The sequence below is a fragment of the Podarcis tiliguerta genome (genome assembly GCF_965153285.1).
Source record: "Podarcis tiliguerta genome assembly, chromosome: 6".
Classification (NCBI taxonomy): domain Eukaryota; kingdom Metazoa; phylum Chordata; class Lepidosauria; order Squamata; family Lacertidae; genus Podarcis; species Podarcis tiliguerta.
Genome location: NC_139539.1, coordinates 9,413,788 through 9,436,062, shown reverse-complemented (window position 1 = coordinate 9,436,062; position 22,275 = coordinate 9,413,788). Strand labels below are relative to the sequence as shown.

At 45.0% G+C, this 22,275-nt stretch overlaps 1 protein-coding gene and 1 long non-coding RNA gene across 2 annotated transcripts in view; one reads left to right on the top strand and one right to left on the bottom strand.

Annotated features, from left to right (window-relative positions):
• Positions 1-22,275, bottom strand: part of LOC310680771 — a 506,863-nt gene that overhangs the window by 335,214 nt on the left and 149,374 nt on the right. The window lies entirely within an intron of this gene.
• NTSR1 (neurotensin receptor 1) overlaps positions 1-22,275 on the top strand; it is a 117,508-nt gene that overhangs the window by 78,468 nt on the left and 16,765 nt on the right. The window contains exon 2 of the mRNA XM_083447537.1: positions 19,782-19,983. Coding sequence (XP_083303663.1) covers positions 19,782-19,983 — 202 coding nt within the window. The remainder of the gene's footprint in view (positions 1-19,781; positions 19,984-22,275) is intronic.

Genomic DNA, 22,275 nt, shown 5'->3' with positions numbered 1-22,275 from the left:
ATTCAGTAGAGTTCAGATTTTATCAGGACCTGTTGGGTAGCAAGCAAACAGGATACCCGTTAAAGTATTCAGAAGACAAGGGTGTCAAAACAAATTACAAATCAATAGATCAGCTCGATACATTAACATAGCTTGATCACCCCTTAGGGAAAGCTTGAGTGAACAGTTAAGTTTTAAGCAAGATAAGTTTAATTGCTAATTTGGTTGGTGCCTGCCTAATGTTCACTGGGAGCGCATTCCAAAGGGCAGATGCCATCTCACTAAAAGCCCTGGTCTTAGTGGGAGAACATGACACTGCTAAGAGCTGCAGAAGAGGGGAAAGAATGGAATTTTCCTGTTGCCACTGCTAATGATGAGCCCCCAAGACAACATTGATGTATTTCTCCTCCTCTTACTGAAATTTGGTGAAATGATCCCCCCAAATTCCTTGGCCACAAATAGGCCAAAGAATTAAGAGATGGGATCTGTGACAAGCTGCAATATTAAGAACAATTTGTATGTTTTACAGACTTGATTTGGCTCACCATTACTGAGACAGGGCAGGTTTCAAAGGGCTAGAAGCAGCTCACTAGGGTAAAACTGCTACCCTATCCTTCTGGCAGATGGATAATTACTGCTTATCAGGAGTGAGTGGGACAGGAAAAGGAAGAGGTCTGCACAGTGCAAAAGGACCAGCATAAATGCTGAATTGGCTCTGCCAGTGTGTTTGCACTGCGCTGACCTCCCCACCACCTTGTTCCTCTCTCTAGCAAAAGAGATACACCTGACAGAAAGCTGGTTTGGTGGCTCTGTCCCACCCAGAGAGCCACTTCTACAAAGGACACCATTGTGCAAACCAGTTGAGGAGTTTCAGAACTTTCTAATGGAAAGCCATTGACTCCATACAAATGGACACTCAGTGCTTGCTGCCTGCATGGTCCACAGCGATCTTAATTTCCCTTCTTGAGATATGTTCTTTTCTCCAGACACTTCTGGTTTTAGATGAATCATACTAATTTAATCAACTACTCTAAGACTCAAACTCCTTGAAGTTAATTAAATGAACGTTTCCAATGAAAGCCCAAAGGATTTCAAGATGAGATTAGTTGCTTCTGAATTACAGCCACGCGGAACGAAAGGAGGCCTCTCTTAATAAGAGAATATTTGCTCCATAATTGCAAAATCGGTTTCCTTAATCATTTCTACTGCTGGTGACACAGAGAAAATGAGCAGAGAAAGTCTCCCCACAATGAAACTGTAGATCAACTTCCTGCATTTTGCTACAAGACAACAATTAGGCTTAAACTTTTCTCTAGACTGCAGTGCAGCTTGCATACATATCTCGATAGGCAGGCTGAGAAAATTCTTTTTTTCTTTTTTTGCCCCTCTTGCTTCACTGCTTGCTGGTGCCACCCAGTGCCAGATTTATGTATAAGTGGCGCTGTGGGTTAAACCACAGAGCCAAGGACTTGCCAATCAGAAGGTTGGCGGTTCGAATCCCCATGACGGTGTGAGCTCCTGTTGCTCAGTCCCAGCTCCTGCCAACCTAGCAGTTCGAAAGCACGTCAAAGTGCAAGTAGATAAATAGGTACCGCTCCAGCGGGAAGGTAAACGGCGTTTCCATGCGCTGCTCTGGTTCGCCAGAAGCGGCTTAGTCATGATGGCCACATGACCCGGAAGCTGTAAGCCAGCTCCCTCGGCCAATAAAGCGAGATGAGCACCGCAACCCCAGAGTCGGTCACGACTGGACCTAATGGTCAGGGGTCCCTTTACCTTTACCCTAAACAAGCTATAGCTTAGGGCCTCACTCTCTTGGGGGCCCCAAAAAAATTTAAAGGAAAAAACCCTGGATGTATATTTCCAAAATATAAGATAAAAAACAAATAAAATAAAACCTACATAAAGCAACAGTGTTTTGTGTTGTGTAGGCTCCTATGATGTAAGTCATAAGCCTGCTAGCCTGCTCCCTAAAATATCACTGGTTTGCTCATTTCTATATATAGGGTGCCTACATTCTGCATGGACTGGTTGCATGGCAAAAGACAGCTGGATATATAAAGGGCCCCATTACCTTCAGTTGCTTAGGGCATCATCAAACCTAAATCTGGCCCTGGTGCCACCACAGCTAACCCAAATTCCCAGTAATGGCAAGATCTGCATTTATTTACATCACTTTCACACACTATCTCAGGGTGGGCTCCAACCTAGCCTGAAGTCACGCTCATGTTACAACAGCTCTGAGCAAAAATGGTTCTTTGGAACCCATTCAGTCCACCAACAGAGATATGGATGAGCAGAGATACAAAGCTGGGACTAACACATCTCAGCCCAAGCCTCTCCCAAGGGCAACAATGGGGAGAGCACAGAATTGGACCTCCAAGGAAGAGCTTAATGTCCAAGTAGACTCATTATCATAGACCAACCTTTCCCAACCTTGGTTCCCAGATGTTGTTAAACTACAACTCCCATCATCCTTGACCACTAGCTATGCCGTCTTGGGATGGTGGAACTTGGTGTGCAACAACATCTGGAAATCCAAGATTGGGAAAGTCCGGTCCATGGTAATAAGTCTCCTGGTACATTAAGATCTTCCTTGGAAGTCCAGTTCTTTGCTGCCCCTGCCTCATCGTCTGAGATATGGTGGATGGTTACTTAGAGCCACACGGCAATGTTGTTTTTGTTGCTTGTCTCCCTTGTTTATCATATTCTTCCCCCAACAATCAGTATTCTGCTGTTTACCATTTCAAAGGTCACATCTGTAATTCATAATATATGGCAGTGTTTTGCAATCAGATAGCGGCGTGTATGAGCGGCATTCGACAAGAGTATTGGCTAAACGGGGAGAAGCCTTTGGTTTTAACCTGCTCACCATTTTCTTCACAAGTCTTCCCATTTCTGTAGACCACTCTGGAATTTAATCACGAAGGGCAGTGAAGAAATGTTTCAGATTTGCAAATAAAGCATCAAATGTAATCGGAACTGTACTAATATGAAGTACAGCTGAAAGGAGACAGGAGTTTCTGAGGACAATAATAGTCTCTCTGCTGTAGAACTTTGGTTTGTTTTTTAAGCCCAAAACAGGCTGCAGGTCAGTTGTTGATGGTGGGAGCCAGAGACAGCTACTTTCTCCTTCGCTCCTTCTCTGGGGCAAAACCACGCCTTTTCACCCGCAAGTTTTATTTAACAACATTCATATACCACTAAGCAGTTTTTAAAAAGACAAAGCAGTGGTGCATAGTGGTTAGAAGGACGGACAAGTATCTGGGAGACCAGGGTTCAAATCTCCACTTGGCTGTGAAGATCAGTTGGTGATCTTTGGCCACTCACAGCCTCTTAGCCAGGCATGGCGAAACTTGGCCTTCCAGCTGTTTTGGGACTACGATTCCCATCATCCCTGACCACTGGTCCTGTTAGCTAGGGATGATGGGAGTTGTAGTCCCAAAACAGCTGGAGGGCCAAGTTTGGCTACCTCACAGGGCTGTTGTCGGGATTATATGTGGAGCAGGAGGGCCACGTGGGAGAGCAATTTGGGGAGAAAGGTGGGGTGCAAATGCAATAATAAATATATATATATAGGGTTCTTATATTCTTATTTCCCATGCAAGAGTGAAAAAGCAGTGTGAGGATGGTCATTTTGCATTGTGAGAGGACAGTGGTGGCAACTGCATTAGGGCAAATGGGGCACTGCCCCTCCAACCTCACTCTGCCCCTACCTGCTTGCCTTTGTTACTTAAAAGCAGGCAGTAGGCAGGGGGCTATTTACCTCTGGCATAAACTGCTATTGGTATGCCTGTCTTCTACCCTACCAGTCCCAGCGGGCACCAGTCACTTCTGGGACCAGAAGAAAAAGGGTTAAACAGCCTGGTAAAAGTGGGAAAAACAAAATATGCAGAGGAAATCATCCTGGGACTCTGCTTAACATATCATAGTCTGGATCTGAGCCTCTGGTATCACAATAGCTCTATGATGCAGCCTCTCAGAGCAAAGCCATTCAGCTGCAGCAGAAGATTCACAATCAGTTTCCCAGTAGGAGACGACACCCAGCCGCCGGCTGCAGATGTTAAGATGGGTACCTGGGGAAAGAGAAATATAATTTTAATTAGCTGCACCGAGATGGCCAGAAAACTACCCTCTGGGTTTTTCATCAGTTGAGTGCTGGGATATCTCATGACTGAATCATTGCCCAAGGTCATTTTGTTCTTTCTCCTGACACTCCCAGGTAATGAGTTCCCTGAAATTTGTCATTCTCCCATTTCCCTGGCATGAAATATGAACAGTGGCCTTCAGCGGTGAAGCCCTGGGAAACATGCCCAGCTGACAAGAGCACCTGATGAAAGAAGTTGGTGGCATCCATCTGCCTCAAGAGACAATGGAGTCCATCTCCAGGGGTGTAGTCAAACCACTGTATTAACAGCACCAAAGTGACCTCCCTGGGGTGCAAGCCTGGACAGTGTGCCTGGAGGTCCTGGGCTGCCAAGATGACAAGACCCCCTTCTTGGTATTGTCCAGATGTGGTCCAAAAGAAAGCAGAGCGATCTGTTTGGCACCAGCTGGCTGCAGGAGTTGCCAGAAGGAGGCGTACAAGGTGCCTTCTAACTGTCTTAGGGACTTCACTCTGGTCCTCTGGCTGTATAGAATAGGAGAGCTTGTGGATGCTTCAGGCACACACCTGGGATCAAAAGAGGGGCCAGAGGAGAGCTCCATGAAAGAGGGCATGCTTGGCATGCAGTCAGTCAAAGGTTCCCGTTAGGAAATATGGAGAGGAAGAGTGTTTGGAGACACTCTGGAATTCCAGACAAATCCTTGGCACAAACACCAATTTGCTGAGGTTTTGAATACTTTTTTTAAAAAAGGTGTATTTAGCCTGCACCAGCCAACATGAATAGTTCAGTTGGTTACTGATAACACCAAGGTTGCAGGTTCGATCCTTGTGGATAGCTTGTGGATAGTCCCACTTGGACTACTGCAATGCGCTCTACGTGGGACTACCTTTGATGGTGACCCGGAAACTGCAATTAATCCAGAATGCAGCAGCTAGACTGGTGACTGGGAGCGGCCGCCGGGACCACATAACACCGGTCCTGAAAGATCTGCATTGGCTCCCAGTACGTATCCGAGCCCAATTCAAAGTGTTGGTGCTGACCTTTAAAGCCCTAAACGGCCTCGGTCCTGTATACCTGAAGGAATGTCTCCACCCCCATCATTCAGCCCGGACACTGAGGTCCAGCACCGAGGGCCTTCTGGCGGTTCCCTCATTATGAGAAGTGAGGTTACAGGGAACCAGGCAGAAAGCCTTCTCGGTAGTGGCGCCCGCCCTGTGGAATACACTCCCTTCAGATGTGAGGGAAATTAAGCAGGTATCTTATATTTAAAAGACATCTGAAGGCAGCCCTGTTTAGGGAAGTTTTTAATATTTAATGCTGTATTCTTTTTAACACTTGATTGGGAGCCGCCCAGAGTGGCTGGGGAAACTCAGCCAGATGGCTGAGGTATAAATAAATTAGTATTAGTATCACAGCTGTCAAGTGTCCCTTATTTGAAGGGACAGTCCCTTATTCCAGCACCATGTCCCGCTGCTGTCCCTTATTGATGGATGTCCCTTAAATGTCCCTTAAATTATGTCCCTTAAATTTCAAAGGAAGCAGCTCCTCTCCCTCCCTCCCTGCCGGCCAGGGAGGAGGAAGGCTCCAACTGTGTTGCTTGGCTGTGTTGCTCACCCAATAAGAAGTCTAAGAACGACTGGGGGGTGGAGCTTGCATGTCTTGTGTGTGGCTAGTTAATGCAAGCTGAGGGGTTTTTTGAATGCTGGACGCCATGTTGTTGCACGTGCTTTGCAGTGCAAAGCCAGGCCGGGGAGCCATCTTAAGTGGAGACTGCATAGGCCTTGTGGTGCATGTGATTCAGATTCTATTCAGTTGAACCTCTGGTCACAAAGTTGGTTGGACAGTGTTCTTGAAGCTACCAGCATGAGTTTGACCAGACTGCAGGAGGACAGACTGGAGTGCCTGGAACAGGTGAGGCTGCAGGTCCCTTATTTTGGCTGCTGGTCCCTTATTTTCAAATCTGTAAGTTGACAGCTATGATTAGTATTAGTATTAGTATTAGTATTAGTATTAGTATTAGTATTAGTATTAGTACAGCTGCATATTCCTGCATTGCAAGCGGTCGGACTAGATGGTCCTTAGCATCCCTTCCAACCCTATAGTTCTATGATTCTATTATTTTGAAGCCAGAAGCAGAAGGAGGCAGTGATGGATACCAACTTGGTTAAAAGAGGAATGGACAAATTCATGAAGGATAGGACTATCAGTGGCTACCAGCCATGATTGCTATGCTCTGTCTCTACAGCAATGGAGGCAGCAATGCTTCTCAATGCCAGTTTCTGCAAACCACAGGAGGGGAGAGCATTCTTGTGCTTGGGTCCTGTTTGTGGGCTTTGCTGGTTTGGCCATCTAGGATGCTGGACTAGATGGGCCATTGGCCTGTTCCAGCAGGCTCTTATTCTGTTCTTCTGTTCTTAATCTCTCATTCACTGTCCACAGAGCAGTGGAAGCTGTTCCATTAGGTCAAACAGAGCACTGCTCCACCAAGCACAGTCTTCAGCCAGGCCCCACTTTTTTCAGAAGTTCCAGACTGGGTTTTTATTCTATACAAGTCTCTGAAGTTCTTGGTTGGATCCCGCCCTTCAAACATCCCTTGGACACCTGGAGAGATCAGAGAGAAAAGCCATTGCTCTCAAATGCATTTCTAAAACAAGAATGTTCCTTTCATCAGTTCCAATTGCTGCCCCTTTTCTGATGTTCTCTCATGCATCCTGGCGGGCCATGACACTGGGTTTGCAAAGCCATTCTTGACATTTCCAAAAAATGAAATGCAGCTGGCTTTTCCAGTGCCTCATACATCAGTGAGAAAGAAAAATAATGTTGTTTCCCTCACCCCAAGAAGATGTACACTCTTGATCTATCATGTGGCATCAAGCCCACTTTGCTGCTATAAAATTTGCACTGTGCTCCGTGGTTCCACCTACTCATCCATCTCAAAGTATTTTCCAGTTGTTTGTTTTCAATTATTGCTCAGCCATGCTTGCTCCTCCGACTTCAGCTCGTGGTCTATCACCCATGTTCTGTGTGGAAAGGCTGTCTGCAGGCCAGTGTTGCAGATAAGTTGTGTAGTTCTTGTTCAAAAATTGTGGGGCTCTGGATCACATTGGGTAAATACTGGAAACATAAAGGTAAAGGGTAAAGGGACCCCTGACCATTAAGTCCAGTCGTGGCCGACTCTGGGGTTGCGGCGCACATAAAAGGTAAAGGTACCCCTGCCCGTACGGGCCAGTCTTGACAGACTCTAGGGTTGTGCGCTCATCTCACTCTAGAGGCCGGGAGCCAGCGCTGTCCTCAGACACTTCCGGGTCACGTGCCCAGCGTGACAAGCTGCATCTGGCGAGCCAGCGCAGCACACGGAACGCCGTTTACCTTCCCGCTGGTAAGCGGTCCCTATTTATCTACTTGCACCTGGGGGTGCTTTCAAACTGCTAGGTTGGCAGGCGCTGGGACTGAGCAACGGGAGTGCAACCCACCGCAGGGATTCGAACCGCCAACCATGCGATCGGCAAGTCCTAGGCGATGAGGTTTTACCCACAGCGCCACCCGCGTCCCGCCACCCGCGTCCTTAAATTACAAACAGGTTTATAATGTATGAGTGATGCTTCCTAAACTGCTTCTCTGCCTGGGGAATTCAGAATTGTGGTTGTTTGAGTGATGCTTCCAAATCAGCTGATTTGCAACCTCAATTCTGGAGATCTGAATTGTCTGGTCTTCTTTCCAAAGTGTTACAGGTGCATTAGGAACTGGTGCATGACTCCATTCAGTTGTTATTGGATTTCTAGAAAATACTATGCATGTGCAGTTTGGTGCAGATTTCAATTCCTGTAGTTCCTTTGTGTCTATTCCTCAATGATTACTCCTGTTGAGAAAGTTGAAAAGCATAAAAAAAATTCCCCCTCTCTAATAATACTAGGACTTGAAGCTATCCAACTGGTAACCCTGGCAAATACATTAATTCCTCTAGGTGCAATGTCATAGAGTGGAATGTTCTCCCTCACAGGTTGTGAACCTTCTTTGGAGGTTTTTAAGCAAAGGTTGGATGCTTGTGGATGCTTTAGCTGAGAATGCTGCAATGCAGGGGGTTGGACTAGATGACCGTTGGGGTTCCTTCCAACTCTGCAGTTCTATGATTCTATATCCATTCAACATTGCATTGTGGAACGGAATGGAAATTTCAAATGGCATAGCCCCAGCTGAGCCTACTCCCAGCTGGAGATCCACCTACTACAAACTCCACTCAGCCTGATGGATCTTGGGTTTGGATTGTCCCCTTAATTAATGAAGAAAATGGCTCATCATCATCTATTATTTATACCCCGCCCATCTGGCTGGGTTTCCCCAGCCACTCTGGGCAGATTCCAACAAAATATTAAAATACAATAGTCCATCAGATATTAAAAGCTTCCCTGATGTCTTCTAAAAATCTGGTAGTTGTTTTTCTTTTTGACATCTGGTAGGAGGGCATTCCACAGGGCGGGTTCCACTACCGAGAAGGCCCTCTGCCTGGTTCCCTGTAACTTCGCTTCTTGTAGCGAGGGAACCACCAGAAGGCCCTCGGCAATGGACCTCAGTGTCCGGGCAGAATGGTGGGGGTGGAGACGCTCCTTCAGGTATACTGGACCAAGACCATTTAGGGCTTTAAAGGTCAGCTCCAACACTTTGAATTGTGCTCGGAAACGTACTAGGAGCCAATGTAGGTCTTTCAAGACTGGTGTTATGTAGTCTGGGTGGCCGCTCCCAGTCACCAGTCTAGCTGCCGCATTCTGGATTAGTTGTAGTTTCTGAGTCACCTTCAAAGGTAGCCCCACGTAGAGCGCATTGCAGTAGTCCAAGCGAGAGATAACTAGAGCATGCACCACTCTGGTGAGGCACAGTCTGCGAGCAGATAGGGCAGATAGGCTCAAGACTGGGGGTATTCATTGTCTACAAGTGCCAAAAGTTTCTCTCCTGCATAGATAGGAACTGAAAGTTTTAGAAACTGGGCATGAGAGTGGAGTGTATATTAGAGCTCACTGGTTCTTTTCCGAATGACCTTTGCTTGGCAAAGTCAAAGAATCAACTTTCTCTTACACTTATGGAGAAGTGTAATCATTTAGCAAACTTGTGAAGTGCTGTGAAGTTTTCGTAATGGTTGAAAGCAAAATAGCATTTTGATGAATAAAGAGCTCCATGGGACTTTTAAGCTTCAACACAGAATATCTAGGACCAAACTATGCATTATGCCCAAACGATGTAAATAGTGAAGCCCTTTTGGGGGTTTTTAATGAAAAGCAGCATTGGGAGGCTGTGCTTTTGAATGCAGGAGGAAGGGAGGAGAGGGGATGCTTAACCCTTTCCCGACTGGCAATTCCACCACTTTAAGGGTCAAACTAGACTGTGGCATGGGAGAAGGCAAGCTTTAAACCTTTAAGGTCCTGATCAGAATTCCTCCAGTGCCTGTTATTCACACACACCTGTGATTATCAATTGGAGGTTTTCTCCCCCTTGTGAAAAGCACAGAAGGGAGGTGACTCTGATGGTGGGTAAAGCCTTTTCTCCCACACCACAGTCCTCATATGACTCAGGTATTGGTGTTTTGCAACTTTGACCTGTTGCAGGACCTTAGCCAGACCTTAGCAGAGCATACGCAGAGTTCCAGAAAGCAAACAGAAACAAAACGCTGCTACTAATAACTTAGTTATTTAGAGATGTTTATTATTTACAGCAGACTCTACAAGTTACTATATACAAGAACAGATACGGATCTTAACTAGCTCTCTCTTAACAAACGCCAAACGACTCTCAGAACACCACACTGACCATCAAAACTATCCAGTCAGTAAGGTCATAAGTCATCATGTCTGTGTGAGACCTCAACCAATGGTAGAGCTGTATCCAAGATCCCATATCTCTAGGCAGAATAACTCCTCTGCTCAGTCATCCTGGCTTTCGGCCAACTTCTAATTGCTTTGTGTGAGAAGCTGCACGTACTAGAAAAATCCCAACATCAGGAACCACCACACACACGCAAACACATACCCGCTATTTATTTATTTAGAGTCTTAGGCACCAGGGCTATCCACACGAGATGTTCCACATCTATATCAGCTCCAAATTATAAGATCATAATCAGAACCTGCTGGATTAGACCCAAAGCCCATCCAGTCCAGCATCTCACAGTGGCCAACCAGAGGCCTGTGGGAAATCTACGCACAGGATCCAGGGACAAGGGCACTCTCCCCTCCTGTGGTTTCCAGCAACTGGTATCCAGAAGCATTCCTACCACCAACCGTGGAGGTGGAGGATAGCCATTATGGCTAGGAGCCATTGGAGACCTCCATGAATTTGTCCAATCCTCTGTTAAAGCTATTCAAGTTGATGGCCACCACTGCCTCTTGCATAGTTTAACTATGTCCTTGCTTTTATCAGTCCTGAATCATTGGCTGTACACCTATCCATCATAGTGATAAGGGGAGAGTAGAGCCATTGAAATCAATGAACAACATTCCTCTCAAGTTGCATTCTCAGGTTTTCACGATTTCCCTCTTTTCTTCTTCTTCAAGAGATGGTTTACAGAGCAGGCTTAAAAAACAAAATCCAATGCTATTGCATCACAGACTTCTCAGGTGTGAACTGACCTTGGACTATGGTCTTATCTGGTGTACAGGTGTGGCGAATGGTGTGGTTGCTGATAGCATGCAGCAAGAGTGCTAGCTTGGTCCCACAACCGTGGGGGCCCGCAGCCATGGGTGCCATGCAGCGTGCATGGCCCTGGCACCAAAATTTGTGAGTATCAAGCCCCTTCATGGGGAATTTTGTGGGTGCTCGAGGACTCACAGCCCTAAGGAGTTGGCATCTATGGCATGCAGCCATGCCTTCTGGCATTAACTGACCCAGTGTGATTTTGGGAAGGAGGAGAACCCGGGCTTTTCCTCCCAGCTCCATTACAGCACCTTTCAGGTGGGTACCATTGCCATTCTAAGAGAACAAGGGAGGTGTCTGTGGTGAGTTCCGGCACCTCTTTTTCTAGAAAAATAGCACTAAGGAGAATTGTGAACTCTGTGGAGGAAAGGTGGTACGTGTGTGTGCGCGTGTGCCATATATATACACACACACACAGTGGAATCTCGTGTTGCGGACATAATCCGTGATGGAGGCACAACCACGGCCTGCAGCATTCGTAACCTGCAGTGCTGCATCTGCACACATGCACGACACGATTTAGTGCTTCTGCACATGCGCGAGCAGCAAAACCCGGAAGTAACCCTTTCCAGTACCTCCGGGTTTCCCATAGTCCACAACCTGAAAACGCATAACCCGAAGCGTTTGTAACCCGAGGTACCACTGTGTGTGTGTATATGTGTGTATGTATGTACGTATGGCAGGCAGAGCAGGGAGTCTTCTGCTGGCAGAAGACTGTGCCCTAAGTCTCGAGCCAACTTATAATCTTTTTTGAAGAGTAGGGGTGGGGTCAACTAAATTATAGACTTCTCACCTAGGTGGTTGGGAATAGCTTTTCTCTGTTTCTTGGAATGGTAGGGGAAAGTGGCAGCAGTCTCTTCCTCTTCCTCTTCCTCTTCCTCTTCCTCTTCCCCTCCCCTCCCCCCCAACCCAACCCCTCCATTCCCAGGTCAATGCTATCCAATTATTTCCCACAGCAGCTGCAGGTCAACCCAGGTCAGATAGGGAATGGAGTCTGATGGCTGGCTATTTCATAAATACTGGAAATTACTTTGGTCCTGAAGAAATAATTGCATCTCTCAAATGTTAGCGACGAGGCAACCGAATTGCTTTTCACCCCCAGTGATCAGCAGCCTGATAGCCGGATGGAAGTGTGTTAGTGCCTCGTTTTGTCTTGCTGGCAGCAAATATGAGGCACCGTTGGCTCGTTTCCAGTAGGGAATTTAACACTCAAACACTGCTGATATCTGCGAGTAGCCAAGATGGGATTGGCCCCAGTCTATTGCTGTGCATTTCCACTAAATGCTTCAGCCAATGCATTCTCACCTAAGGTGATCTTTCTACAGCGCGGAGGCTCCAGGGCTTGATTGCCATCCCACACTGCCGAAATTATTATGTCCAGCTCTGCTGATTGACCGCTACTCTCAGACCAGCCCCCAATTTCTCACTATGATGCGGCAATGAATTGAAACAAGAAAAAATATTTGGAGAAATAAGAGTTCCAAGCAGCTAATGATAAAGCTAATCTGGAGAAACTGAGATCAGAGGAGGGACAGGTAAATATTATTATGGAACCGCTCCAGACTCGTGTTTTATTGCAGGCAAGGACAACATGTCCCATTTTGCCACCTGAGGAAAAACAGGGAGGTGTCACCCCAATGTCACATAGCTGTCAACTTTCCCCTTTTCTTGTGAGGAATCCTATTTGGAATAAGGGAATTTCCCATTAAATAAGGGAAAAGTTGACAGCCATGCTGTCACCCCCACAGCCTGCCTTACCCGGTGTTATGTACTGAGTTGACTAGGATCCAGAATGCAGCAGTCTGATTGGTCCACAGGAGCCACCCAATCCAGCTCCAGGTGGAATTGAATCCGTGACCTGATTGGCCTACAGGAGAATCCCGGAATTAGCCAATCACATGGGGCCCATTGTGTAAATAATGTACCATATAAAGCAGACATTCTGGGGGAACTTCCATTCCTCCTCACCACTATGAAATCCACTCTCGACTCCAAGTATATTTCACCCAGGTTGTGGGAAGGCATCTGCAAAGCAGCAGCAATGGCGTGTCCTGCCAAAATCTCATGAGATATTGTGTGTCACTCTATGAGATCTCATGAGATTTTGGCAAGATTTTGGCAAGTGGTGGAGCGTGTGGGCAGGGAGCCCAAGGCACACCATCTCTTGGGCTTCTGCCTCCTGAGGCAGCTTCCTCAGCCACCTCATGGGTGGGCTTGGGCCGGTCCTGATTCTGCAAGAATCAATTCCCGTTGGTGGCTTCCCAACTGGAAAGCTCTCACCAGAGAGATGCACCTTGCACCATCACTATCAGCCTTTAGACACTGGGTGAAGGCATTCCTGTTCACCCAAGCATTCCCCTCTTAATGGGTGTTCAACTTTTATTTGGGTGTGATAGAATGTTCTATCTTCTCTTCCAAGTCTGTTTCTTGAAACAGGCTGCAATAAACTCAGATGCCAACTTTGCTGCCACATACACCCAGACAACACCATCACTGGACCCAACAACGTCAAACATACCATCTCAGGCCTATTTAATTGCTCATCTTCTAACATTGTGTATGCCATCAAATGCCAGCATCTCTCTATATTGGACAAACAGGCCACACCCTACGCCAAAGGATAAACAGACATAAATCTCACATCAAGAATCACAAGACAGAGAAGCCAATAGGAGAACACTTCAATCTCCCAGGACATTCAATACAGGATCTCAAAGTAGCTGTCTTATTACAAAAGAATTTCAGAAACAGATTTGAAAGAGAAGTTGCTGAATTACAACTTATCACTAAACTGCAAACTATGGAGAGACCTGGTCTTAACAGAGATATTGGATTCCTGTCTCATTACATATGCCAATCATCTGCATACTATCCCTTGCTTTTTCCTGCAGGACTAATTGCAGTCGTTAACAGTCATCAACAGGTTTACCATACCCATTGAGTCAATCACCCATCTCCTACAACGCTTATGAGAAAAACCCCACACCACCCTCCCACAATATATAAGGGTCTGGTGACTTCTGTTTCAGTGTATCTGAAGAAGTGTGCATGCACACGAAAGCTTATACCAAGAACAAACTTAGTTGGTTTCTAATGTGCTACTGGACAATTATTTTATTTTTTAATATATCTTAAATTTTGTATTTATGCTTTTTAATAAAAAAAAGGAAAAGGAAATTACAAGTCGCTTCAAGACCATTTTTTATAGTAAGTGGGATATAAATAAAATAAATAAAATAACGATTTATGCTGTTTGGAGGTTTGTGTTTATTAGGGTTATCATGCAGAATGGCGTCAGGAGCGGAATAATAACATGCATTGGATTTGCAACGGATCCAGGGTTTGGATCAGCATTGCAAAAGTTATGTCTCCAGTTTTCTGGATCAATCTCAAGCATGCCCAGGAAATGGGAAATATATGTGGATGCACAAAGGGCAAGTTTCACAAACCCATAATCTGATGACAGGCAGGATAGACTGAGTAGACAGCAGGAGTGCTTGAGCAGAAGCTGTATCCAATTATGCGGGAATAATTGGATGTGGTGGGAAGCAGTGCATTTTGGGAAATGGTATCAGCCTGCCCTTTGCAAGTTGGCAAAAACAGAGAAAGAAAATCATTACAAGTTTTACTGCTAACAACCCAAGTTTAATGGCTTAAGAAATGTCTAGTAAACAGGCCCGATATTATAAATGTTTCCAGGAATTCAGAACCGTCACAAGTCAATTAATCTATGGAGGTGCCTCTCCCGTGAAGCTTCAATGGTTTTGTGGTGACCATAAACAATTCCAGCCCCACTCTTGCCTGTTTATGACATCTCCCAAGCCTTGGTTAAATGATTTCCACGGAGAGAGAACATAGCTCATCTGCTGTCCCATTTCATAAGAAGAAAGTAATAGTGTGCTGTTGTTGTTTAAAGCTAGCAAGCACGCAAACCCCAGGGATGAGGAAGTTGTATATAAGTTGGTCTGAATCAGTCTTGCCCATAGTCTGCCTTTTGCGTGTCAAGACCCCGAAGCCACCCCCTCGTTGATGAATAAGACACAAATACATGGATATTAGGTTAATGGGTACTGGGCAAATTTAGGCCATGACTTTATTGGTTACAGAATGTGAGCAGTTTTGGCTCAGGCATTGGAATTGTCAGGGAACTGCCATCGGAGCTGGAGGTGGAGAGAAGGCTCCAGAGGGATGCCGGAGAGGGTCCCAGTAGGGAGAGAAGCAGCCCATCCGCTGGGGAAGGAAATCAGCGTAACACCAGGGGAGAAGGGGGGCAGATGGGGGAATCGGAGAGGTGGCTCCAGGACTCCTCGCCGGAGACCAGCGGAGAGAGTACGGGTACTCCACTGCCCACACCCTCCCTGTGCAGAAGACTTCCGCGCAGGGAGAGTAGGAGAAGACTGGGCGTCAAACAGCTTTTATGCTGGAAAAGGTTCAAGAAACGCCCACTGATGGATTCTGCCAGCGACTGAGGCAGCCACGAAACTTGAGGCTGACCAGACAGAAAGGGTTCAACCAGGTAACCTAGCCAGGAGTGGCGGCAACTTACACACGAGCAACCCCTAGAACCATTACAGGAATTTTTTTAAAAAAATATTTTATTAGCAATTTCAATATAACAACATATCAAAACATATCATATTCATTATTTTTCCCCCTTTCCCCCCCCCAATAATTATTATTATACCCCACCCACTTGGCTGGGTTTCCCCAGCCACTCAGGATGGCTTACAGTGCATATAAAAACATAGTAAAACATCAAACATTAACAATTTCCCTATATTGGAACTGCTTTCAGATGTCTTCTAAAGCTTGTATAGTTACTTATCCCCTTTGCTCGTGGGTCACCTAACTCCATACCCGCCAACGTTTCTCCAATGAAAACAGGGATGTCCTAAGGAAAAGTGGGACATTCCAGGATGAAATCAGAAACCAGGACAGCTTCTGTAAATCCCAGACTGTCCCTGGAAAATAGGGACACTTGGAGGGTCTGAGACTGAAGGGCTGATAATAGAGACATTTCTGGTAGAAAATACACACTATACTTTTAAAGCATATTTGAAGCATGTTTCCCTCCCGAAGAATACTGGGCCGTGTCGTTTAGCCCTCACAGAGTTACAATGCCCAGCAATCCTTCGCCATCTACAGCATTCAGGATTCTTTGAGAGAAAGAATGTGCTTTGAATGTGTTTTAAAGGTAGGTCAGCAGCCTGAGAGAGGAAAGTCAAGCAATAGCTGGTCCCAGCCAGGCCTGTGCAAAGGGACTGACTGCTTCACGTCTCCCTTTGAAGAAGAGGGGAGAAAGCTTACCAAGTCAAATGCAGCTCAGTTGCTTCACAAACTATCTCCATCCCAGCTTTTCTAAATCTCAAGGAGGCAGGTGAAAGCGAAGAGGTGGGGCCCCATACATGACAGGTAGGCTGGATCAGGTCCACCTAACTCAGTGCTCTCAATGTGGCCAACCAGACACCCATGGGAAATCTGCAAGCAGAACAGCACCCTCCGCAATTATGATTTCCCACAGCTGGTATTCAAAGACATACTCCCTCGGTCAATGGGAGCAGAACATAGCCATCACGACTTATCCTCCATGAATTGCTTTGAAGCCCTTTTCAAGACATCCACGTTGGCACACACTGCGGTAGCAAATTACTATATTATTTACTGTATAAATTATTAGGCCAGACTTTTGTGTTTCAGCTTCTGCAGAACTGGGAATTGTGCTTCTTTCATCATCCATAATTTTAAAAGCATAGAGAGTTGGCAGCTCTTTAAGGACACGTTTGGAAGATCCAACCCATCACCTTCCTGCTGTTAGAAACCTTTCAACTGTGTTATTTGCTGGTGGTCGTACAAAGCATCAGCCAGGTTATGGAAGGAAGCAGGACACATTAGGGTGACTTAGGGGAACGGAACTGGAGATGGAAAGATCAGAAGGAGGAATTTGTTGAAATGACTTACAGGAATATTTGTGTGAAGTCAGTTGATTTGGTATTTAATTTGCTACTGTTACTGTGTGTGGAACCCATTGCTGAGGCCTTAAAAAGTTACAGGTAGGTAGCCGTGTTGGTCTGCCATAGTTGAAACAAAATAAAAAAAATCCTTCCAGTAGCCCTTTAGAGACCAACTAAGTTTGTTATTGGTATGAGCTTTCGTGTGCCTGAAGAAGTGTGCATGCACACTAAAGCTCATACCAATAACAAACTTAGTTGGTCTCTAAGGTGCTACTGGAAGGAATTTTTTTATTGTGTTTCTTCCTTAAAAAGGTAAAGGTAAAGGACCCCTGGATGGTTAAATCCAGTCAAAGGAGACTATGGGATGCAGCGCTCATCTGACTTCAGGCCAAGGGAACTGGGGTTTGTCTTTCCAGGTCATGTGGCCAGCATGACTAAACCACTTCTGATGCAACGGAACGCCATAGTTCAAAGAAACGCCGTTTACCTTCCTGCCATAGCGGTACCTATTTATCTACTTGCACTAGTGTGCTTTCAAACTGCTAGGTTGGCAGGAGCTGGGACAGAGCAACGGGAGCTCACCCTGTTGTGCGGATTTGAACCACCGAACATCTGATCAGCAAGCCCAAGAGGCTCAGTGGTTTAGACCACAGCACCACCGGCATCCCACATGCTTCCTTGACAAGAGCATGGCTATCCTACAAATCTAAATGGTAAAGGGACCCATGACTATTAGGTCCAGCCGCAGACAACTCTGGGGTTGAGGCGCTCATCTTGCTTTACAGGCTGAGGGAACTGGCATTTGTCCACAGACAGTTTTCCCGGGTCATGTGGCCAGCATGACTAAACCACTTCTGGTGCAACGGAACACCATAGCTCAAAGAAACACTGTTTACCTTTCCGCCAGAGCAGTACCTATTTATCTACTTGCACTGGCATGCTTTTGAAGTGCTAGGTTGGCAGAAGCTAGGACCAAGCAATGGGAGCTCACCCTGTTGCGGGGATTCGAACCACCAACCTTCCGATCGGCAAGCCCAAGAGGCTCAGTGGTTTAGACCACAGCACCACCCACATCCCTATCCTACAAATCTAAACCAGCTTTAAACTTTTCACAGCACCCAGCCTAGAAACCCTGGAAGCTGTAATTCTATGGAGAGGGGGCAGGGGTCTGAGCAACCTCACAGAGCAATGGTGTCCACCATTATTTGATGTGTGCTGTGATAATTAAACTCATTTCAAAGAAATTTAAGGTTCTAGTGAAGATATGGCTACACATTGGTTGAAATGCAAAAGATCTTGATTGCATTCAATGTTTGAGTTTCCTTCAGAGTCAAGCACAAGTTAATATCAGTAGTGTTTGCTTTATTGAAAAACACATACTGAGGGTTTCAGAAATGCTATAACTTGGATTTGTTTGTTCAGTCAATTTCAATCCTCTGGGGCAGAGGTTATTGGCTAATGGGATCACGGGCTATAGAGACCAATCATTAAACTTCACACACAAAGAAGACAGCTTTATAGAGGGGAAGGAATAAAATGGAGTTCAAGGAGAGCCCAGGTTATAATTTTTATTTTTTCTAAAGATGAATGAACCAGCAATTGTGAATCAGGAATCACTGATATTGTAAAGTGTTAACTTGCACCACAGCAGCCCAAAGGGATCCTGCTATTTACAGTAGATAAGAAGATCAAATGCTTATGCCAGTTAACATAGGAGCAATGATGGAGTAAATGGACCATAAACTTTTCAGGATGTTTAATTTAGTCCAATCCTGCACCCAAGGTTTTGCCTTTGGAATGCATGTGTTCTATAGTTGGGAATTTCATATTCCCCACCACTCTGCAATTTCCATCACAGGTTTATCTCTAATTTAGAGAATGAGGTGATGTACTAAGAGCACCAACAACATATGGGCGCTGAGTACTTTGTGAGGTTTGGGAACCCAGGAAATATCTGAGTCAGGTTGACATGGCAGATTCCTCTGGATTAGGGCTAAAGAGAGAAGTGTTGAGTTTTTATTTTTCTATGCTGGTTAGTGGATGGGAGTATACTATCGCTTTCTGTTACTGTGCTGCCAAAGTTGTTGCCACAACCATTGGAGGATGGGAGCTATGCAAGGAGGGAATATGTTAATGTTTATATGTTGTTTTCTCATTCTGATTTATAATATCTTTATGTATTCATAAATATCGTAGGGTTGCCAATTGTTGAGCTTTTTAAGTAAGCCTGGTTAGCAGCTATTAATAGGCTGGTTAACAATGTATTTGTCTAATCCTCTATTTAAAAACAACAACAACAACAACAACAACAACAACTCAAAAGCTAACCATTTTTTTGTGGTGCAAAAAACTTAATTCCTTAGAAGCAACTTTTTCTTCTTCTGCCAAGTATGGAAAATAGACAGAAGCACAGAAACATATAATATTTGCAATACGGAAAAGACTTTTATACAAGTCAGACTTCAAACTGTGTTTTCTTTTATGAAGCCGGTAAAAGGAAAACCATTAATGCAAAAAGTCTCAAAGTGCTGTCTAGTGTCTCTTAGGCAAATACATTTTTGTGAGCTTTGACATTCCTGTCTATCTCCCTATTTGATCAACCATTCCTTAAAGAAAGAGGAGAATTGTGCCTTTCCTTTTTTTCCTTCCAGCTTCCTTTTTTTTTATTTATTTTATTGCAGTTGTAGTTTCCCACTGTTATTAAATTCTAGAATATAATTCATGATGCTCTTGATGAAGGCACAACTTTCCATGGTAAAAATTGTACTCAATGGGGTTGCTTTATTGCTTATTTTAATAGGTTGGTTATATTTTAATATTTGAATGGGAGTGCCCTTTGGTGTATTCCAGTTGCGTGATGTGATTATGGATGTATAGGTTTCAATGGTTATAGAACCATTTTTATACTTCTAAGTTGCTGAAATGTCAATTTTGACATTAGCAGTATTTAAATTAAAATAAGTTTGTTTAGTTTCTGGTTTGTGTTTGTAAGTATTGCAATTATCAATAAAAAAATTTTAAAAAAAGATGATGATGATGATGATGATATCTGTCCTCTCTCATCCAGGTCAACGCTTTCATCTCCTTTGTTTTCCCAATGGTCGTCATCTCCGTCTTGAACACCATAATTGCCAACCAGCTCATCATCATGTTTAAGCAAGCCGCACAAGAAAACCAGGTGTGCACTATTGGAGGCCAGCAAACGATGCTCAGCATGTCCATGGAACCTGGCCGTGTACAAGCCCTGAAGCATGGCGTCCGAGTCTTACGTAAGTTCCTCTTTCTCTTTAAGCCCTCTTCCTAGATTCCTGCATATCTTGACAGACTTTCTTTTGCTGAGGTCTGGCACTTGAGACTTGGAAGTTACCGGCTACTAACCTTCTCAAAACAAACTTCCAGAATGCCCACCTCACTGATGAAGCATTTTCCAACTCCTGTTTGCTTTAGGCTAGCAAAATGGCTGCCATCATGGACTGTGGGTGGGTGGCAAAGTTTGTGGAGATACCTTCAAAGTTCCCCTTAGTATATAGAGGCCTCCCTCTTGATAATGAGTAGTTCCATGTTGGCTCAAACTATATCGGCACTCCACACCTGAGTTCACTGTTAGGGGGATTGCTCAAGTCTTTCAACTACCTCTTATTAAATGGGACATCTTGGATTGGAACATGGGCAGTTGGCAAAGGTTTCATAACATTGGTGTTGCTTAGAAGATACACTGAAAACTGTGTTACTGTGTAATAATAATAATAATTTATTATTTATACCCCGCCCATCTGGCTGGGTTTCCCCAGCCACTCTGGGCGGCTTCCAAAAGAATATTAAAATACTGTGATACATCAAACATTAAAAGCTTCCCTAAACAGGGCTGCCTTCAGATGTCTTCTAAAAGTCAAGTAGTTGTTCATTTCCTTGACATCTGGTGGAAGGGTGTTCCACAGGGCAGGTGCCACTACCGAGAAGGCCCTCTGCCTGGTTCCCTGTAACTTGGCTTCTCGCAGTGAGGGAACCGCCAGAAGGCCCTCGGCGCTGGACCTCAATGTCCGGGTAGAACGATGGGGGTGGAGATGCTCCTTCAGATATACTGGATGTCTCCACTGTACACCTTCTCCTTGAAATCACATAGATACATGTTTTTTAAGAAAAGTGATAGCAAAAATTTCCTGTGCTGTCCTACAATGCATGATCCTGGTAAGGCCAAATGAGTCTCTCTTGCCTATAGTCTCTGCGATCCATGATGACTAACCTGCAGTACTGCGTTCTACCTCCACAGACTACCACTTGCTAGGATGGGAGAGCATAATAATAATAATAATAATAATAATAATAATTTATTATTTATACCCTGCCCATCTGGCTGAGTCTCTCCAGCCACTCTGGGCAGCTCCCAATCAAAGGTTAAAAACAGTACAGCATTAAATATTAAAAACTTCCCTAAACAGGGCTGCCTTCAGATGTCCTTTAAAGATAGGATAGCTGCTTATTTCCTTCACATCTAAAGGGATGGTGTTCCACAGGGTGGGTGCCACTACCGAGAAGGCCCTCTGCCTAGTTCCCTGTAGCTTTGCTTCTCGCAATGAGTGAACCGCCAGAAGGCCCTCAGCACTGAATCTCAGTGTCCGGGCTGAACGATGGGGGTGGAGACGCTCCTTCACGTATACTGGGCCGAGGCCGTTTAGGGCTTTAAAGGTCAGCACCAACACTTTGAATTGTGCTCGGAAACGTACTGGGAGCCAATGCAGATCTCTCAGGACCGGTGTTATGTGGTCTCTGTGGCTGCCCCCAGTCACCAGTCTAGCTGCCGCATTCTGGATTAATTGCAGTTTCCGGGTCACCTTCAAAGGTAGCCCCACGTAGAGCGCATTGCAGTAGTCCAAGTAGGAGATAACCAGAGTAGGCACCACTCTGGTGAGACAGTCTGTGGGCAGGTAGGGTCTTAGCCTGCATACTTATTGGACTCAGGGTCTGCTTGCAAGCTTCCCCTGATCATCTGGCTGGCCTCTGTGAGAACAAGAGGCTGGACTAGATGGGCAACTGGCCTAATATAGCAGCCTCTTCTCTTGTTCTTATGATTGTCCTACTGCACATTACTATTTGAGCTTCTGCTAAGGTCTCAGTGTGAACTATCCAATTATCCTCGAATAAATACCAGTGTTAAGATATTAATCATATCTGGGATTTCTTTTAAAGCTGCTAATCTGTGAATGAACAAAAGAATACTTTAACAACGCAGCAGTCCTAGCTAAACGAGTTCCCAATGCAAATACTGAAAGGGGAAAAACAACCACCCAGAATTGATATTTTATTAGATTTTACAGTATAATTAAAACACAGGTCTATGTGTCATGTTCAACACAGTCATTATTTCATTACTTAAATAGAATCCGCTTCCATTCACACAGTTCCATATACTGTAGCTGCCAATTATATTGTTATTATTGTTAAATCTCATATTTAAAGCAAGTTACAACCTAGACAGCAGTAGCAGAAAATTACAGATTTCTCCCTGAAGGCAGCCCTGTTTAGGGAAGTAATGTTTAATGCTGTATTGCATTTTTAATATT